At 43.1% G+C, this 15,544-nt stretch overlaps 2 protein-coding genes across 2 annotated transcripts; one reads left to right on the top strand and one right to left on the bottom strand.

Annotated features, from left to right (window-relative positions):
* Positions 1-5,089: 5,089 nt before the first annotated feature.
* kcna7 (potassium voltage-gated channel, shaker-related subfamily, member 7) lies at positions 5,090-10,247 on the bottom strand. Its single transcript, XM_029507778.1, has 4 exons — positions 10,112-10,247; positions 9,875-9,914; positions 8,735-9,448; positions 5,090-6,289 (listed from the first exon to the last, which is right to left on the bottom strand). The coding sequence occupies exons 3-4, from the start codon at positions 9,395-9,397 to the stop codon at positions 5,351-5,353; spliced, it is 1,602 nt and encodes a 533-aa protein (XP_029363638.1). The 5' UTR covers positions 9,398-9,448; positions 9,875-9,914; positions 10,112-10,247; the 3' UTR covers positions 5,090-5,350.
* An 825-nt stretch (positions 10,248-11,072) lies between these two features.
* hsd17b14 (hydroxysteroid (17-beta) dehydrogenase 14) lies at positions 11,073-15,330 on the top strand. The gene is made up of 9 exons (XM_029507785.1): positions 11,073-11,282; positions 11,362-11,400; positions 11,597-11,694; positions 12,089-12,155; positions 12,413-12,504; positions 12,583-12,687; positions 13,022-13,089; positions 13,674-13,770; positions 15,133-15,330. Exons 1-9 carry the CDS (start codon positions 11,201-11,203, stop codon positions 15,277-15,279), a joined length of 795 nt encoding a protein of 264 aa, XP_029363645.1. The 5' UTR covers positions 11,073-11,200; the 3' UTR covers positions 15,280-15,330.
* Positions 15,331-15,544: the final 214 nt, after the last annotated feature.

The raw sequence follows: 15,544 nt of genomic DNA, 5'->3' as shown, positions 1-15,544 counted from the left end.
ACAGAGTGAGTGATGGCAGAGGAATCGGAGGGCGGCAGATGGCCAGAAAGACGTCAATCCTTTTCATTCTTCCCAGACAACATAAGGGTACTGTGGGTAATTGCGAGCAGGACTGACGTTAGCTTTGGGTCGCTGCACGCCAGCGAGGAGAACGGGAGTGAGCGTGAGGTGAAGGGGGCAAAGGTGAAATTCTGCACAGGAGAAAAACCTGGAGATCTGGAAATCCAACAGTGGGGGAGAAGCTTGCCTGAATTGATTGGAAATTTGAAAGTTGATTGCCCAGACAATTGTCTGTGAAATGAAGATGTAATCTGTAGCATGAGAGCTGCCCCTGCAACACATGACACGAGGATATCACACCATCTGAGGCGACAGGGGGTCAGGAATTTAATCACTGCAGCCATGGAGAGCACTGTGTCTACGAGGGGGGGGGGGCGGTGAGGAGCGTCATCTGCTCCAAAGCCCGATTTCTTTACTGCAGCTCAAAACGCGCTCCTCCTTCATCTTTAGCTCCTGCCATTCATGAAATCTGTTGTCTTTTCTTATGGATTCCTTCACTGGACCTCAGACTAAATAATTCACAGAGAAACACAAGCCTGGTCGTAGGAAACTTCAATCTGAAACTGACATTTAGAAAATTGCATTAAAAAGCTTGAAACAGGTGAGATAAGGAGGTTTAAGACGATTAATAACTACAGACTACTTTCTATCTGAAGATTTAACAGGTTTAGTTGTCTTAAAAACTATTTAAAATAAAGTTAATATTAAATATTATTATGTACTTAATTAATTAATACAAAAACAAATGATAAGATACTGAACTTTTAAGACATAAATAATTAATTTTCATAATCGATGATTAGTTTGATTAACTAATCAATTAGTAGACAAATTATTTACCCATATTATGTAATTATCATATTGAATGCTTAAATTAAAATAAAGATTTATATTTATTTAGACTGAAACTTGACAAAATTTTAAACTTATTTAAGGACTGAATATAATGTTGGACGCAGCTGCGGAGTGACTGGTATTTAGAGTTAAATCAGTGAACTATCACAGAGCGTTGAAAGGAGCTGCGACTTTAATGTTACATTTTTTTAACATGAAATAATGATTTAATATTTTTGATTTATCTGGCACCAGTTTGACATAATAATTTCCTCATAATAGAGCTTATTCACATGGTCATCTGTAATTCATCCATTTAGAAAAGCGAGCTGAATATCTGTATATTTCCTCGGAAACTTGAATGTGTCTGTCTTTTTGCGAGCGTGGAATGAAAATATCATAACTCCATTCATCTGGATCATATGGAATAAATGGACTTAATCTTTTCAAGATGAGGACACGCTGTATTTGGATACGCAGGAGTCTTTTATGTCATATTTGAGTAAATTAAATCCATCAGCAGAAGGAGTGGGACGACTGTCCTGGTTTGTGGAGGGGCGCTGTATGAAAAAAAAATAAAAATAAAAACACACAGTCTGACATCTAGAGGCAGGATCACTCATCACATGGAGGAGCAGATATACAGTTGGTGACATGATCGCACTGATCTCAAGGAGTTTTTAAAGCCTGTCTGACCATAAAACTTAAGGACCACCGACGTACAGTATCCGGTGTGCATCACCTCCTAATAATACTCTGTACGTGCTTTTAAAAGGTTGTTTAGATTTCTGCAGATGTTCTCAGCAGAGCCACTGTAGAGTCATGTGGAAGGAATTCAGAAATCCATGACATGAGGGATAAAATATGAGCTTTATTAAATAAAATTCAGACACATATAGTGCGTGTGTATCCTAAGAATATAAATATATCAGTTACGGCACATCAACACAGACAAAACAGAACTTATATTTTAACTTGAGGGTGAAAACATTTTTTTGTGTCTGTGAAAATTAAACATTCATCTCCTTCATACTTTACAAAATGTTTGCAGTGACCTTGAATTCATGTCAAGTACAATGAATTCAAGGTGTGAGAGGTATTCTAAAAAAGGAAATCCCCAAAAAGCTCCCATGCCAACATAATCCACCCACTGTTTTATTTATAAGGTACTTAGAAATAAAACAGTGGGTGTTTTTATTATTATTAATGCTCACAGACTCATCCATCTATTTCAAACATTCTCCAGATCTTCCAATCGCGTAATTTGTGGAATTTTTTGGGAAAGAGGTGAAATCTATTGGCACATACTTTATGACCACATGTTATTTTTTTTCTGTCCAGATGTTCAGTCTTTTTGGCATCATATGACAACATTATGGGATGTTATTAGTTTCACATTTACCAAAATTTCAGTCGCCTTAATCTGTCAAGCTATCAGTGGTTCTTTTGTCTGGCTCGACTGCAGATGCAGATGTTTTATTCTTTTCTTCTGGTGTTCTTCTAACTGTGAAATGGAGTTTATGAAAAATCAGGACTCTTCCAGAGAGACGAAGAACCCAACTGTCATCCCAACATCCCCGTTGAGTTTGGAGAAACCGTCTCTCAGGCCTGAATGTTAGAGGCGCTAATTGCTCGTGATGGGAGCATCACACTATGGATGAGTTGAAGGAAGGATGAACTCTGCCAAATATAGAGATGTCTGGAGCTCCAGTTAACCTTTCAGTGTGACAGCCAAGAAGATATTGCAGGAGTAGATTTGGGATAATCCTCTGGCTGGCGTAGACAAAGAGCCAGACTGAAAACTCACAGAACATCTGTGGAAAGATCTGAAGAAAACAGTTCACAGACACCTCCCAACCGATCTGATGGCACTTTAGAGGCTCTGCCAGGAAGAACGGGACAAACTGCCCCAATCCAGGTGTGCAGAGCTTGTAGAGGCTTGCCCTGAAAGACTCAAAGCTGTAATTTCTGTCAAAAGGATTTCTACAAGGTAATGAATTAAGAGTAAGTAATTAAGGGTAATTTACAGAGAAAAACTAAAGTGGTCTGCATACTTTCTGAAGCCGCCGTTTGTGAACTGTCAACTGTGTGAAGGATGCAAGGCCGAACAAAAGATGATAAAAAGTTCATCCCAACAGAGTGAATTATAATTTACTAAACTGTCAGAAGACGTGAATGATAAACCTCGAAGGGCTTGATGACCTCTCAGAATCAGTCTGATCGGTATTGATGGAGGTTCTGCTTCTTTGCTTTGAAATCTTTTCCCCGTTGGAGTTGCATGAACTCCCATCAAATAATAAGTAATTTATATGAGTCATTATTCAGATTTGGCTAAAATATGCTGTTTTAGGAGAACACGTATATATTAAGATGTAGAATATGTAGTAATACGACTCCACGCCCATAAGACGCTGAGCTGATCCTCACAAGAACTCCTCCAGAAGTTTGGCCTGCCCCGAGCAAGTTGGCTTTGAAGGAGGCCCGACTAAAAACTGCCCATCACAGTTCATCACAGTGGGCTCTCCCAAAGGGATCTATCCTGGAAAATGGTCCAAGCCAGATGGGATATATAGTCCTTCCAGCATGTTCTGGGTTTACTTCTGGGGAAAGTTACCAGGTGGGTCTGTCTGGAATACCTCCAATTGCTCCCGAGAGAGCAACTACCTCCTTTTGATGCATGAAACGACGACTGTTCTCTGAGCTTCTTCTCTACATGTCTGACCTCCAAGGTTGACTCCAGCCGTCCTGCAGAGGAAGCTAGTACCAGCAGTTTGTGTTCACAATCTCTTTGTTTGAATCAAATCGAGAACTTTGCCTCCCACTTCAGCTCCCCCTTCGACACCATCGTCCAGGACAAGCAAAGATGAAAACAAAAGCTGCGACGTTTCCTCACGCTACTACGAGCCCCTGAACATCAGAGACCACATTCGGTCTAACCAAAGAAATGTCACTTGGAGGCCCCTACAGCTATACTGACCTGAGATCAGCTTTCTCTGTACATCTCCCCGGCTGTATCCATTACAGTGTGTAAGTGTGGTGCATAAAAGTTGTCTCTTGACCGACCGCGTGAACTCTGTCGGCACCACCCCGGCCGGTGCTGTTGTGAGCGCAAGATTACAGCACCGCATTTCTGACATAACCCTGACAAGTGCAGGGCATCAACACCAGCAACGGCCGCTGTATGTTTAGCTTCTGTGCGACAAAACAGATAATGACATTAGAGTTCACTTCTTTACACAGTTGCACAGTTGAATATTACAGTGAAAGGATTCCCAGCATGCAGCCCTTCAAAAGTTTTGGCAACAGAGCCTGATGTCTCGGGGATGTCTATATTTATGTTGTGATCAGATAAAAAATTCAGTCTGTAGCTTAATATTCTGACTTTTTGTGTCTGTGTGGCCCCAGATTTAGTTTTTCAGACTAGATCCGACAACAGCATTTGACAATACTCAGTTTTATGTGAAGACGTTTCAAGCTTTCTCAAATATTCATGTGTTCTGCTGGAGTTTAACATATTCCATCTGTTGCACAGTAAATCAGCCTAACCTGTGTTGCCAGCTGAAACTTTACACTTCCAGATAGCACATCAGTCAGTTTGAAATGGTTAGTTGGGGTTTATGATTACAGCATAATTTTTTTTTTCTTGGAAGTTTGCTAAAAGGACAGTATTGTTATTTCAACTGAATGAATTCTTATAAGATGGGGTTTTAAGTCAGACCACCGCGGGCCATAAAAAAATGTTTAATTTCTCAAAAACTGATTGTTTGTTACCCTGTTCTTTAGATTAACAGAATATTTTATCATTAAAATAGGTCCCAGGAATCTTATTAAATGAAATCTTAGGCCATCAGTGGGCTCATTTAATATATTTTGATTGTTTTTGCACAAGATGCGTCAGTATCATACCTCTGCCAGCCATTATGGATCTGAACCAAATTATGGGACAAACAAATAGCCGAGTTGTTGGCGTGTATGACGTGGGGGAAAATACTCCGTGCAGGTTCGATTGCCAGCCAAGTTGGCCTCCTACCTGCATTTGTTCACCCCATTTCTCTTTTCACACTCTCCTTTTGTACAATAAAGGTCCAAATGGCCAAAGAGAGAATTAAAAAAATAAACAGGACTGCAAATCTGTTAAAATCTACTTTATTGCAGCTGATGGATATATATTTTTCTCCAGCTGTGTTAAACGTGCTTTGAGGAAGCTGTCTTTGCAACAGCTGTAAATTTCCTCTTTCTAACCCTTTCAAGGATCTCCTTTTATTTATTTGAGAAAAAAGCTTATGCTTGCAAAAGTGTAAATTGTAGAAATCCTGGTCAGATAAGAGGCGTAAACAGGAATTAGTCTTTGTTTCCTCCTGTGTCATTCTGACATTTCTACAGTACCACAGCTCTCTCCTTCTCTTCACAAGGCATCGTTTGGGGTTTTAGTCTTAAAAATGGTTCTGTCCGTTCGTCAGACCTGAGTGACCAGAGGTTCTTGGAGGTAGAACTTTATTCCTGACTGATTGTGATCCACCTGTCCAGGACAAAATCCTGCCAGAAGGCCCCCATTGAGCTGAGGGCAGATACCCCTGCTGCTCTGCCCGTACAGGGGCGCATAATCTCCCATGTGTTCGGGCCCCTCGTCCAATCCGCCCTCATCGTCCTCCTCGTTCTCGTCCTCTCTGTCCTTTTCCCAGAGGGACGTGGAGATGTGGTGGTACTCCGTGTTGTCCTCGCACTCCATCTCTCTGTGGTAGAAGTAGCTGAAGTTGGAGACGATGACGGGCACCGGCAGAGAGATGGTGAGCACGCCTGCGATGGCGCACATGGACCCCACCAGTTTCCCCCCAACCGTCTCTGGGTACATGTCCCCGTAGCCCACCGTCGTCATGGACACCACCGCCCACCAGAACGCCTCAGGGATGCTGGTGAACGCCGTGTCAGGTCTGTCGACCTCAGCAAAGTAGACAGCACTGGAGAATAGTATGACACCGATGAAGAGGAAGAAGATGAGCAGGGCCAGCTCTCTGAGGCTGGCCTTCAGGGTCTGGCCCAGGATCTGGAGACCCTTCGAGTGTCGAGAGAGCTTAAAGATCCTGAAGACCCTCACCAGCCTGATGACCCTGATGAGGGCCAGGGACATGGAGGGCTGCGTGTCTTTGTCTTTGGCCAGCTCCGTGCCAATAGTGACGAAATAGGGAATGATGGCGAAGAAGTCGATGGTGTTCATGACGTCTTTGAAGAAGTGCATCTTGCTGGGACAGCAGGTGAAGCGCACAATGAGCTCGAATGAAAACCAGCAGATACAAATCGACTCCACGATGAAGAAAGGATCCTGGAACGGAGTGAAGCCAGGTGGGATCAAGATGGTTTCGTTTGCGATGGTGGGGTGAGGTATGATGGTGAATTGCTGAAAAAGATGGATGAGACATTATTAAATTTGTAGCAATAGAAGCACATGAGCTGCAGACTTTATCATCTTTTGCTTGTAACAGATGAGTTGGAACAGTAAATATGAAAGTAAAAACATAAGGTAGGGCAATAGAGAAATAGCTCCATGGAGAAGAACATAAACACAGGCAAAACAAAGATGAAGTAAACACGAGGAGGCCGGAGGACGAGCGAGGAGAAGCAATTATTATGAAAGATTGTCCTCAGCACATTCGGAGTATGACACTTGTCATCAGGATTTGATCGAGCCTGTGCGATCTGTGATACTGTGCTAACCTTTCGCTCCTCTCCATTTTCACCCCCTCTAGCTTTATTTTTTTTCACAGACTTTTATATCAATCAGTTTCTCTATATTTAAACACACAAAAACTTTTGCACTCATGTGACTCTGGGTTGTGTTACACATAGACACCGCCACGGCTGAGGAATTTGACACTTCATTTAACCCTGCTGCTCATTTTTTCTGGGAAGTTGGTGCAGGTTTGAAATGACTCAGCATTAGTGGCTTTTAACGAGTTAGATAGTGTTACTGTAAGTGTTTTTAAAGCCTTGCTGCACATATTTTCCTCAACGCTGTATATTTATGTTTATATGTTGTTCAACAGCCTCGTGCCTGTATCAAGCACAAATTTGCAAATCTTACAAAATCCATTTTAGGAAAGACCCAGCTCAGCTAAGCTAAGGGTGTCGTTGCAAATTAAAGGTCAGTTTGCATGCCCAAGTCCACCTTAAAGCAAATCTGACACACCGCGTTTCCATTCTGATCTGTCATGGAGGGATAGCAACAAGTGAAACGTACCCACTTGGCTTGTGCAATTCGCTAAAGGTCCAAATCAGTTTCTGCTTAGGATATTGTCCTCCCCCTCCTTTTTTTGGTATTGTACCAATATGGAAGTGTTTTAAGGTCCTTGACTGTGATGACCGTTAACTGGAAAACTCCTGGTTTGAGTCTGGCCAACAGCATTTGATTTATATCACTTTCCATCTCTCTCACCTCGTCTTCCTCACCTGTACTTAAAAGTACCTAATTGATTTTAGCGCCACAAACATCCCCTATAACTCCTGATGACGTATTAGGCTGCCTGCAGAAAGGAAAAGGACGTGGGCACATATCTGTTGGACTAAAGAGCAGTAAATAGATGCAAACCAGAAGCAAGTGAGTAGAAAGGTATTTTTGAATTTGTTCCTGAGCCATGGCACATCTTTTTGGTACTACTTGCTTATTTAAATCGCTGCATGAACGTGAGAGATTTGATTACCTGTGCAGTGCCAATCATTTTAGTAGCTGTGTTTTCATTTCATCTCTTCTTACAGTAGCTTCCACTCGCTGCAGAAGACCATAACATGGTCTGTTATAAACCTTTAGTACGCGTTTACTTAGTGATTTTCAGAGCTAAAGGGGGAACGTAAAGTGTTTTTCCACCCCCGTCTGTAAAGTGAGTGATTATCTGGGGATGGCTGTGCATGTAGCTCTGAATCTGTTTAAGCATCTGATGCTCTGATCATGTGAGCCTATCTTTTTACGTTCAGGAGAAATGGAGCAGCATTGGTGGTGATGGGAGGACTGCGTATCACAGACCTGGACCTCCACGACCCGCCTTGTCTCCAGGCTACCGTAGAGTGTGCGGGGCTAATTTCATTTTGCGCTGGTCATCAGAAAAGCTGATCTTCGAGCCTCTTTTCCATGCCGTTTAGAGCCTGTAGCCAGTGAGTCACACTGTTTATTAATACAGACGTTCGTTGATGTGTTGATGCACTCTTAGGGTTATCCTTCCTCTATATATAGACCTTTAGTGGTCCAAGGGGGTAATGTGAGACCAGCTCGTCTCCTTTCCCTCCCTCCACTCTGCCGCTCTCCTCTCAGTATCACTGAGGTATCCACTCTGTCTAAATGAACTTGTTGGCTCTGGCAGTCGTCCCCAGGTGTCTGAGAAGATGTGATATCTCCTCCTTGAGCTCTAAGCCTCCACACAACATGCTCTTGTCTGCTCCTCCTCTTTCCTTCCATTTGTTTTTTTGACCACAAGTTTAACTGCTAACCCCATCTCCCTCATTCCTTCCCCTAAATCGGAGTGGATCAGATTTAACGACAAGTCCAAAATAATCTCGCCCTCGCCTTCTGCTGTCTATCGTCCGGCCTGAGTTTTTAATTCTCTACTTTCCTTCTCCTCAGCTTTGGGGTTCCTGTCAGTGTTGATGGTAGAGATAAAGATGTTTTCACCCCGTGCTGCAGAAGGTGACCTGTCAGCACCTGTTGACCCTCTCAGTGTTAACCTCTGTTGTCTTTGCACCCTGTCAGCTTCGTCTTCGCTCATCTGGCTCTACTTGGCTCTCCTCTCACATAACCTCCATCTGCAGCCTTTTTCTATCCTCCTCTTATCAGCACCATGTACGCTCTCCTCACCTCCCTCAGCTCCTTCTCATTCCTGAACTCGGGCAGCGTCTCCAAGCAGAAGATGAGGATGGAGACCACGATGACCATGACGCTGATGATGGCGATGATGCGAGCCGCGCTGGAGGACTCCGGATACTCGAACAGCATCCAGAGGCGACGCTTCAGCTCATTGTTAGGTAAGGGCCTCTCCTCCTCCTTGGGGAAGCCTTCGTCCTCTTTAAAGCGGTCGATGATCTCCTCTCCGAGCTCGTAGAAGTGCAGCTCCTCCATAAATATGTCCAAGGGGACGTTGGTGGGCCGCCGCAGCCTCCCACCCGATTGGTAGAAATACAGGATGGCGTCGAAACAGACGCGGCTCCTGTCCAGGAAGAGTTCGTTCCTCATGGGGTCGAAGTAGCGAAGTCGACGTTGGGGGTCCCCCAGCAGGGAGTCAGGGAACTGGGCGAGGGTCCGGAGCTGGGTCTCATAACGCATCCCTGACACGTTGATGGCCAGGCGCTCAGTCAGAGCCCAGCCGCTCCTCCAGTGACCGCGGCGGTTTTCCCTCCGGGCCTCCCTGCTCGGCTCCTTCTCACTGCTCTCTTTCTCCAGCTTGTTGTTCTTGTCTTTCATCTGCTTGTCTTCTTCTCCAGCCTCTCTGGTTTTCCCTCCTCCTTTGTCTTGATTATTCATCTTTCAGTCTACTTTTTTTGTATCTTGCTTCACTTCTCTTGCCTCTTTGTTCTGAAAAATAGAAATCAGGGTTAGTCTGGCATCCAGAAAGACAACGAGGGACAGATGAGCAGACTGGTTTAGAAGCAACTGGCAATATTGAGTAATATTACACATTAAAATGTAATACATGTGTTGTTTAAGAGAACCAGAACGTGTACCAGCAGGTTGCACATCTATTCCAGAAAGTGTCACTACATACAAGTAAACATTACATTGGCAGTTTTATCAGTCCTGCAACAAATCTTGCGTTGCCTTAAAGTCATAGTGTTTATTTTTTTGGTTGAAACGGTTATTTATATTAAGGAATGGCCAAATAACATTAAACAGTCATATATGAAACAGCCGACGCTCAAACGGAACATGTGAGTTAAGGAGGACTGTTAGTTTCAACAAGTGGCATGTTATAATCTGCAGATATGAAAATCTAAATCTCACCTGTCTCTCCTTCGTCCTTCGAGTTCAACCTTGCGATTTTCTGCACAACAGAAAGATTAATATATGTATTAACATGAATTTTGTAATGATTGAAGTTGGTAGATTAAAAGTGATGAAAACTTTGACTAAGGCATTAAAAAATGAAGCCGATCTGTCAGAAAACTTTGCCAATTTCGGCCTATTGTTGTAAAGAAATGTGCATTTTTGCGTGCTGCCCGTCGTGCTCATGCTCATCACCTGTTTGTCACCATGTCACCGAGTGGGAGCCAAACTCAGACCCGTCCGCCGTCTGATGCCAGTCAATCGAACCAGACCATGATTCTCCCAATGTGTCTCCCCCCCGCGTTGCCTTCAGGGCCGACCCCTCCTCCTGTCTGAGATCAGTGCATCAGTCCCCTCATCATGATGGTCAGTCAACCCCTCCTCCGTGTCGTCCCACCGTCATGTTCCATGTTGGTGAAGGAAGGAGGAGGAGGAGGCGGCCTCGGTGCTCCTTCAGGAGCTGCTACTCTGCTAATCAGCAGCCAGGGGGTGAAGTTTAGTTGGTTAAGCTTGTTTGTAGGTCACTCACCGTCTTCACTTGCTCCCTTTTGCTCTTTCTCACGCTCTCAGGGAAATGCTGTCGGGCCGAAATTCAATCTTCAACCCTCTAAGAGCGCCGCAGCCTCTTCGGCCCCCAGCAACCCCGAAATGTCACCCCCCACCCACCCAATACACACTGCTCCTTCTTAAACATATATGTCTTAACACGTGCACATGGACTTACACGCTCGCGTGACAGAGGGGGGAGGAAGACGAGTGATTGATGTTCATGATGAGGCCACAAACTGAGCCTTCGCTGTCATCATCTATTTTAGATCAAAACAAGAGTTGTGCACAGATTTAGAAGAAGGCAAGTAAAACTGTGCAGAAAGTTGACCTGACTGAGGACACTTCAGCGTATATTCAACGTAAATCTGGATGTGAGGTTATTTTAGACACATCAGGAAGCCTACACCAGTGTGTGTGTGTGTGTGTGCACTGAAACTTTGTGTTGCCTTCAAAATCTTCAAGTAAATTCCTACTTCTGAGACAAAGTTCACACCGTTTTTCTTTTTCTTTTTTTTTTTAACCCTGGGGATAAATGTCTATAAATGCCTCTAAGTGACCTGTTTCTGCAACTATAAAGCGTTTGCTCTTTCCGACACTCCCGACGGTCCCTGAAGGCAGCACAGCAGACCTCATGATTTTGGGGAACTTTGAGCGAAGTTCATGTGAAAGGAAGCAGCTGATCCGACATTTTCCTTTGATTTTATTTGACAAAAAAAGGACCTGATTTTCACCGACATGTCGCTGCGTTATCTCAACAAGGTGGTTCTGGTCACCGGAGGGTCCAAAGGGATCGGCCGGGGGATCGTTAAAGTCTTCGGTACTGAATCTTTCATTTGTGTTTGTTTGTGTTCAGGACAGAAAGTGGATCAATAAACATGTAAATCTTTTGTTTTCAGTGGAAAATGGAGCAAACGTGGTGTTTTGTGCCAGAGGAAGTGAGTAATATTGAAATTATTCGACTTTTTTTTTTTTTTTTGCACTTTAAATTAGATTTTTATATATATATATATATCAGATGACTTTACCGTCATTTGGGAAAGAGTTTGTGATTAATATGATTTCAGATGCATCTGTTATGTCTGAACTCTGAATGATTTCATCCTAAAATGATCTCTAAAAATCTAACTGCAGGTGCAGCAGGTGAGGCTCTGGAGGCGGAGCTAAACAAAGCAGGTCCAGGTGCCTGCACCTTCATCAGCTGTGACATCTCCAGAGAAGATGACATCAAGGTATTTAAACACTGTTGTGTTCTCTCACCTAAATGCACCACAGCCACATTTAAAATGCAAATGTGACATCATGTTTGCAGTTTTTCTGCCCCAAACTAGTCGAACCAAATTCCTTTTAACGTCAGATTAAATTCAGACACATTTTTATTCGCTGCCCTTTCATTTTTCTCTTCTGTGGTTTGTTAATGTTTCATTATATAGTCTGTTCACTTCTGTTTGACATGTTTTTATTTGTTGTCCTTTTTGCACAGTAAAAATCAAAGTGAAGACAGCAGCCGTTATTGTGAAAACCATTTAGTCAGCAGCCCCTCTGTCTCGTCAGGGTGAACTGGTGGTGGTTCTGTTGCGGCTCTTTTGTTGGTCGCTGGTTTTTATTGTGTCTTTGTTTCTGCAGAGACTGATTGATGTCACAGTGGAGCGCCACGGACACATCGACTGCCTGGTCAACAATGCTGGGTGGCGTGAGTCTCACATTTTTTTATTTTTTTCTTTCCCTCAAACAGGAAAAACAATGAAGTTGTTAAACCTTTTTTGTTTTATTTATTCATTCACTCATTTTCTACCTCTTATCTGTTTCTGGGTTGCGGCGGATTCTGGAGCCAAACCCAGCTCACTCTGGGCGAGGGCGCCGGTCCATTGCAGGCTTTTTTGTTTTGTTGTTGTTGTTGTTGTTTATTTTTGTCTTTATTGTTTTGGTTTTTTTTATCTTCTTCCTCAGACCCACCTCACAAACCCACTGATGACACGACAGCAGACGAGTTCAGAGACCTGCTCAATCTGAACCTCATCAGCTACTTCTTGGCCTCTAAAGTAAATCCTGCCGACGGTGGTTCAGTATGTGGAGAACATAAGACCTCTGAATTAACCGAGGTCTCGCTCTCTCTGCAGTTTGCTTTGCCGTACCTGCGTCAGCGTCAGGGCAACATCATAAATGTTTCCAGCCTGGTCGGAAGCATCGGGCAAAAAGATGCTGCTCCATACGTGGCCACCAAGGCGAGTCCATCATCCAGGAAACTCTGGATACTTCATACAATATCAAATGAGGGAATACAGCTATGAAATAAATGGATCAGGTAATTAATGTAGAAATATCTAAATATGAATAGATAATTCAGCCAATAAAATGGTTCAATGAATGAATAAAGCTTTTTATGTTAACATTAAGGGAATATTTTTATTCTTTCATTTCCAGATGTCACATTCATATAAAAATATATTTATATCTCTACATATATTGTCTAATTTGAGTATCTCTAGATTTATTTCATGGCTGTTGTTATTTAATATTGACCATTGTATTAATGTAACATGATGTCTGATCCACCAGGGGGCGATCATTTCCATGACAAAGGCGATGGCCGTGGACGAGAGTCGATATAAAGTGAGAGTGAACTGGTGAGTCCAACTGGATTTATGGATTCATCACATTTTCATTTGAGTTCACACTGGGACAGTCCATCGGTTGTAATTAAAGGAGCTTTCACAACTATCATTCTCATAGTTAATCCATTTTATTTAGTTTTCTTTTTCAACAACAGGGAAGAGGAGTAAAAAAACAAAAAATATTTGATTACAAATAAAATCAACCTCAAAATGTCAGTAAGCTAAAACTGCAAATGGGATAAAGAAATGTAGTTCAAGTATAAAAAGTGAAAGCTTTTACTTATTATTGCATCTGACATGAGGAATCACTGTGTTTTTCTCTAAACTACTTTATTTGGAGTTAATTTAGTCCGGCAGGTCCCAACATAAGCAAGTTTCAACAATTACCAATTTAAAAACAGCAACAGGTGGGTCAGAAAATAAATCTGAGGAATGAACAATGATGATCTAATTTTTCTGTAGCTCTTCTTCTCAGCTCTCCTCATCAGTGTCATAAAACAAAAAAAGTTTTTAAGTTTACTTTGCCTTTTTTTATTATTTGTACTCAGTTATACTTGTCTACAGATTTAAAAACACCCTTATGGCGTCTGTTGCAGCATCTCTCCAGGTAACGTCATGACGCCTCTGTGGGAAGAGTTAGCAGGACAGAGTCCCGACGCTGCGGTGGCCATTAAAACTGGAGAAAATGCTCAGGTGAGTTCTCACACAGAGAGCAGGTGGACAGGAACAATCATGTTTCGTTTAGTAAAATACTTCTTTGTTTGTTTGTTTGGTTTTCATTTGTTAAAATTTTTTAAGGAAAGTGAAAAATGTGCCGTACATTTTCGGAGCAGACTGAAAACCTTTTGGTCAGCAAAATGAATTAGCATAAATATATTTAAGCCAGGTTTGGGATTTAAATCTAGGGCTACTGTGGGTGTGTCTTGGTGGTAATTGGTCACCAGGTGAGCCGCCACCAGTCCCCCATGACATGTTTACATTGTTAACGTCCGACAGACAGGCGGAGATGTGTCAGGTAGAAGTTTCACCTTGTGATGTTGACGATTCCTTGAATTCCTGAGGTGAAATGAGACACGTTTCACTGCCAGAAGTCTTCGCTCACCTGCTTGCCTCACATATGAATTGAAGGGACTTCCCGTTCTTCTTCAGGTTTAGAATGACATCGGTCCACCCTCTGCAGCTATAACAGCTTCAACTCTTCTGGGAAGGCGTTCCACGAGGTTTAGGAGTGTGCTCATCCACACCAAGCTCTCTCATCCATGTCTTCATGGGCCTTGCTTTGTGTGCTGGTGCACAGTCATGTCGGAACAGGAAGGGGCCATCCCCAAACTCTTCCCACAAAGTTGAGGACATGGAGTTGTCCAAAATCTCTTGGTACACCACCATAATAAGAGATTTTGGAAGATGAGTCAGGGTGGAGGACTGAGAGCTAAGTTCATATGCGAATCAAGGCAGGTGATTGAATACTTTTGGCACTATGGTGTAAATCTTCTCCCTCGGGTCAGAAAAAGCACCCAGGATCCAGTCTGTACATCGGGACACAGTAACACAATAAGAACTTGTTCCTTTTTGTGTGTTTCATCCACACCCAGAGACTCGTCGGTATCTGTGTGTCCCCAGAGAAGTGAGCAGTAACGGCTCTCACTTCTTTCAACATTGTTGTGTTAATATTTTAATGATGCAAGCTGCCACTCGAGCAGGCGTGTCCTTTGGGTTGTTAATGTCTACAGCCAGTTCAGAAAAAGGCCTCGGAGGCACCGGCGGCTCCTAAAGACTTCATTATTCATGATGGAGAGAATGACAAACATCTGACCAGGCCTCTAAAATCATGGCTTCATCTGTAAATCTGTCTTGGTCCTGTTTGGTCCAGTTTATTTAAACGATAATCATGAATTTAACATTATAGTTGGCTTTCTGAACAACTTGTCTGTTTGCTTTTTTTGCGTGGAGTTGTGTTTAACTTCAGGAATGTACTCCTTAGGCCTCAGAGCAGGAACTAAGATAAGCGTGTAAAGACACACAAACTGGATAATCACACGTTTCGCTCTCAAACAGCTGATGGGTCGAATGGGCAGCGAGGCCGAGTGCGGCCTGGCCGCCCTTTACCTCGCCGCCGACGCCACTTTCTGCACCGGGATAGACCTGCTGCTGAGCGGAGGAGCTGAACTCAACTATGGCTGCAAGAGTCAGATCCCATCATGATGACCTCCGACCTCCCAACCTGCTCTGCTCTCGCCGCTCCCCTTGATGGCTGCAGATCAGCTGGCTCAGCCGATTATTTCTTCTTTTTTTTTAATTTTTTTTTTTTTTAAGATGATTATTGTAACACTCGTGTGCTGCTTAAAGGACATAACAAACAGTTGATCCAATAGATTAACACAGATTTCCTGGTTCAGTTTTAGGACGTGAACCAACTGTGTAACTTGACCTGATCCACTCCCCACTGATCGTCCAATCAGCTTCGACC

The sequence above is a fragment of the Echeneis naucrates genome, chromosome 8 (genome assembly GCF_900963305.1).
Source record: "Echeneis naucrates chromosome 8, fEcheNa1.1, whole genome shotgun sequence".
Lineage (NCBI taxonomy): Eukaryota > Metazoa > Chordata > Actinopteri > Carangiformes > Echeneidae > Echeneis > Echeneis naucrates.
The sequence above is the reverse complement of the archived record's forward strand: the minus strand, read 5'-3'. Positions and strand labels throughout refer to the sequence as shown.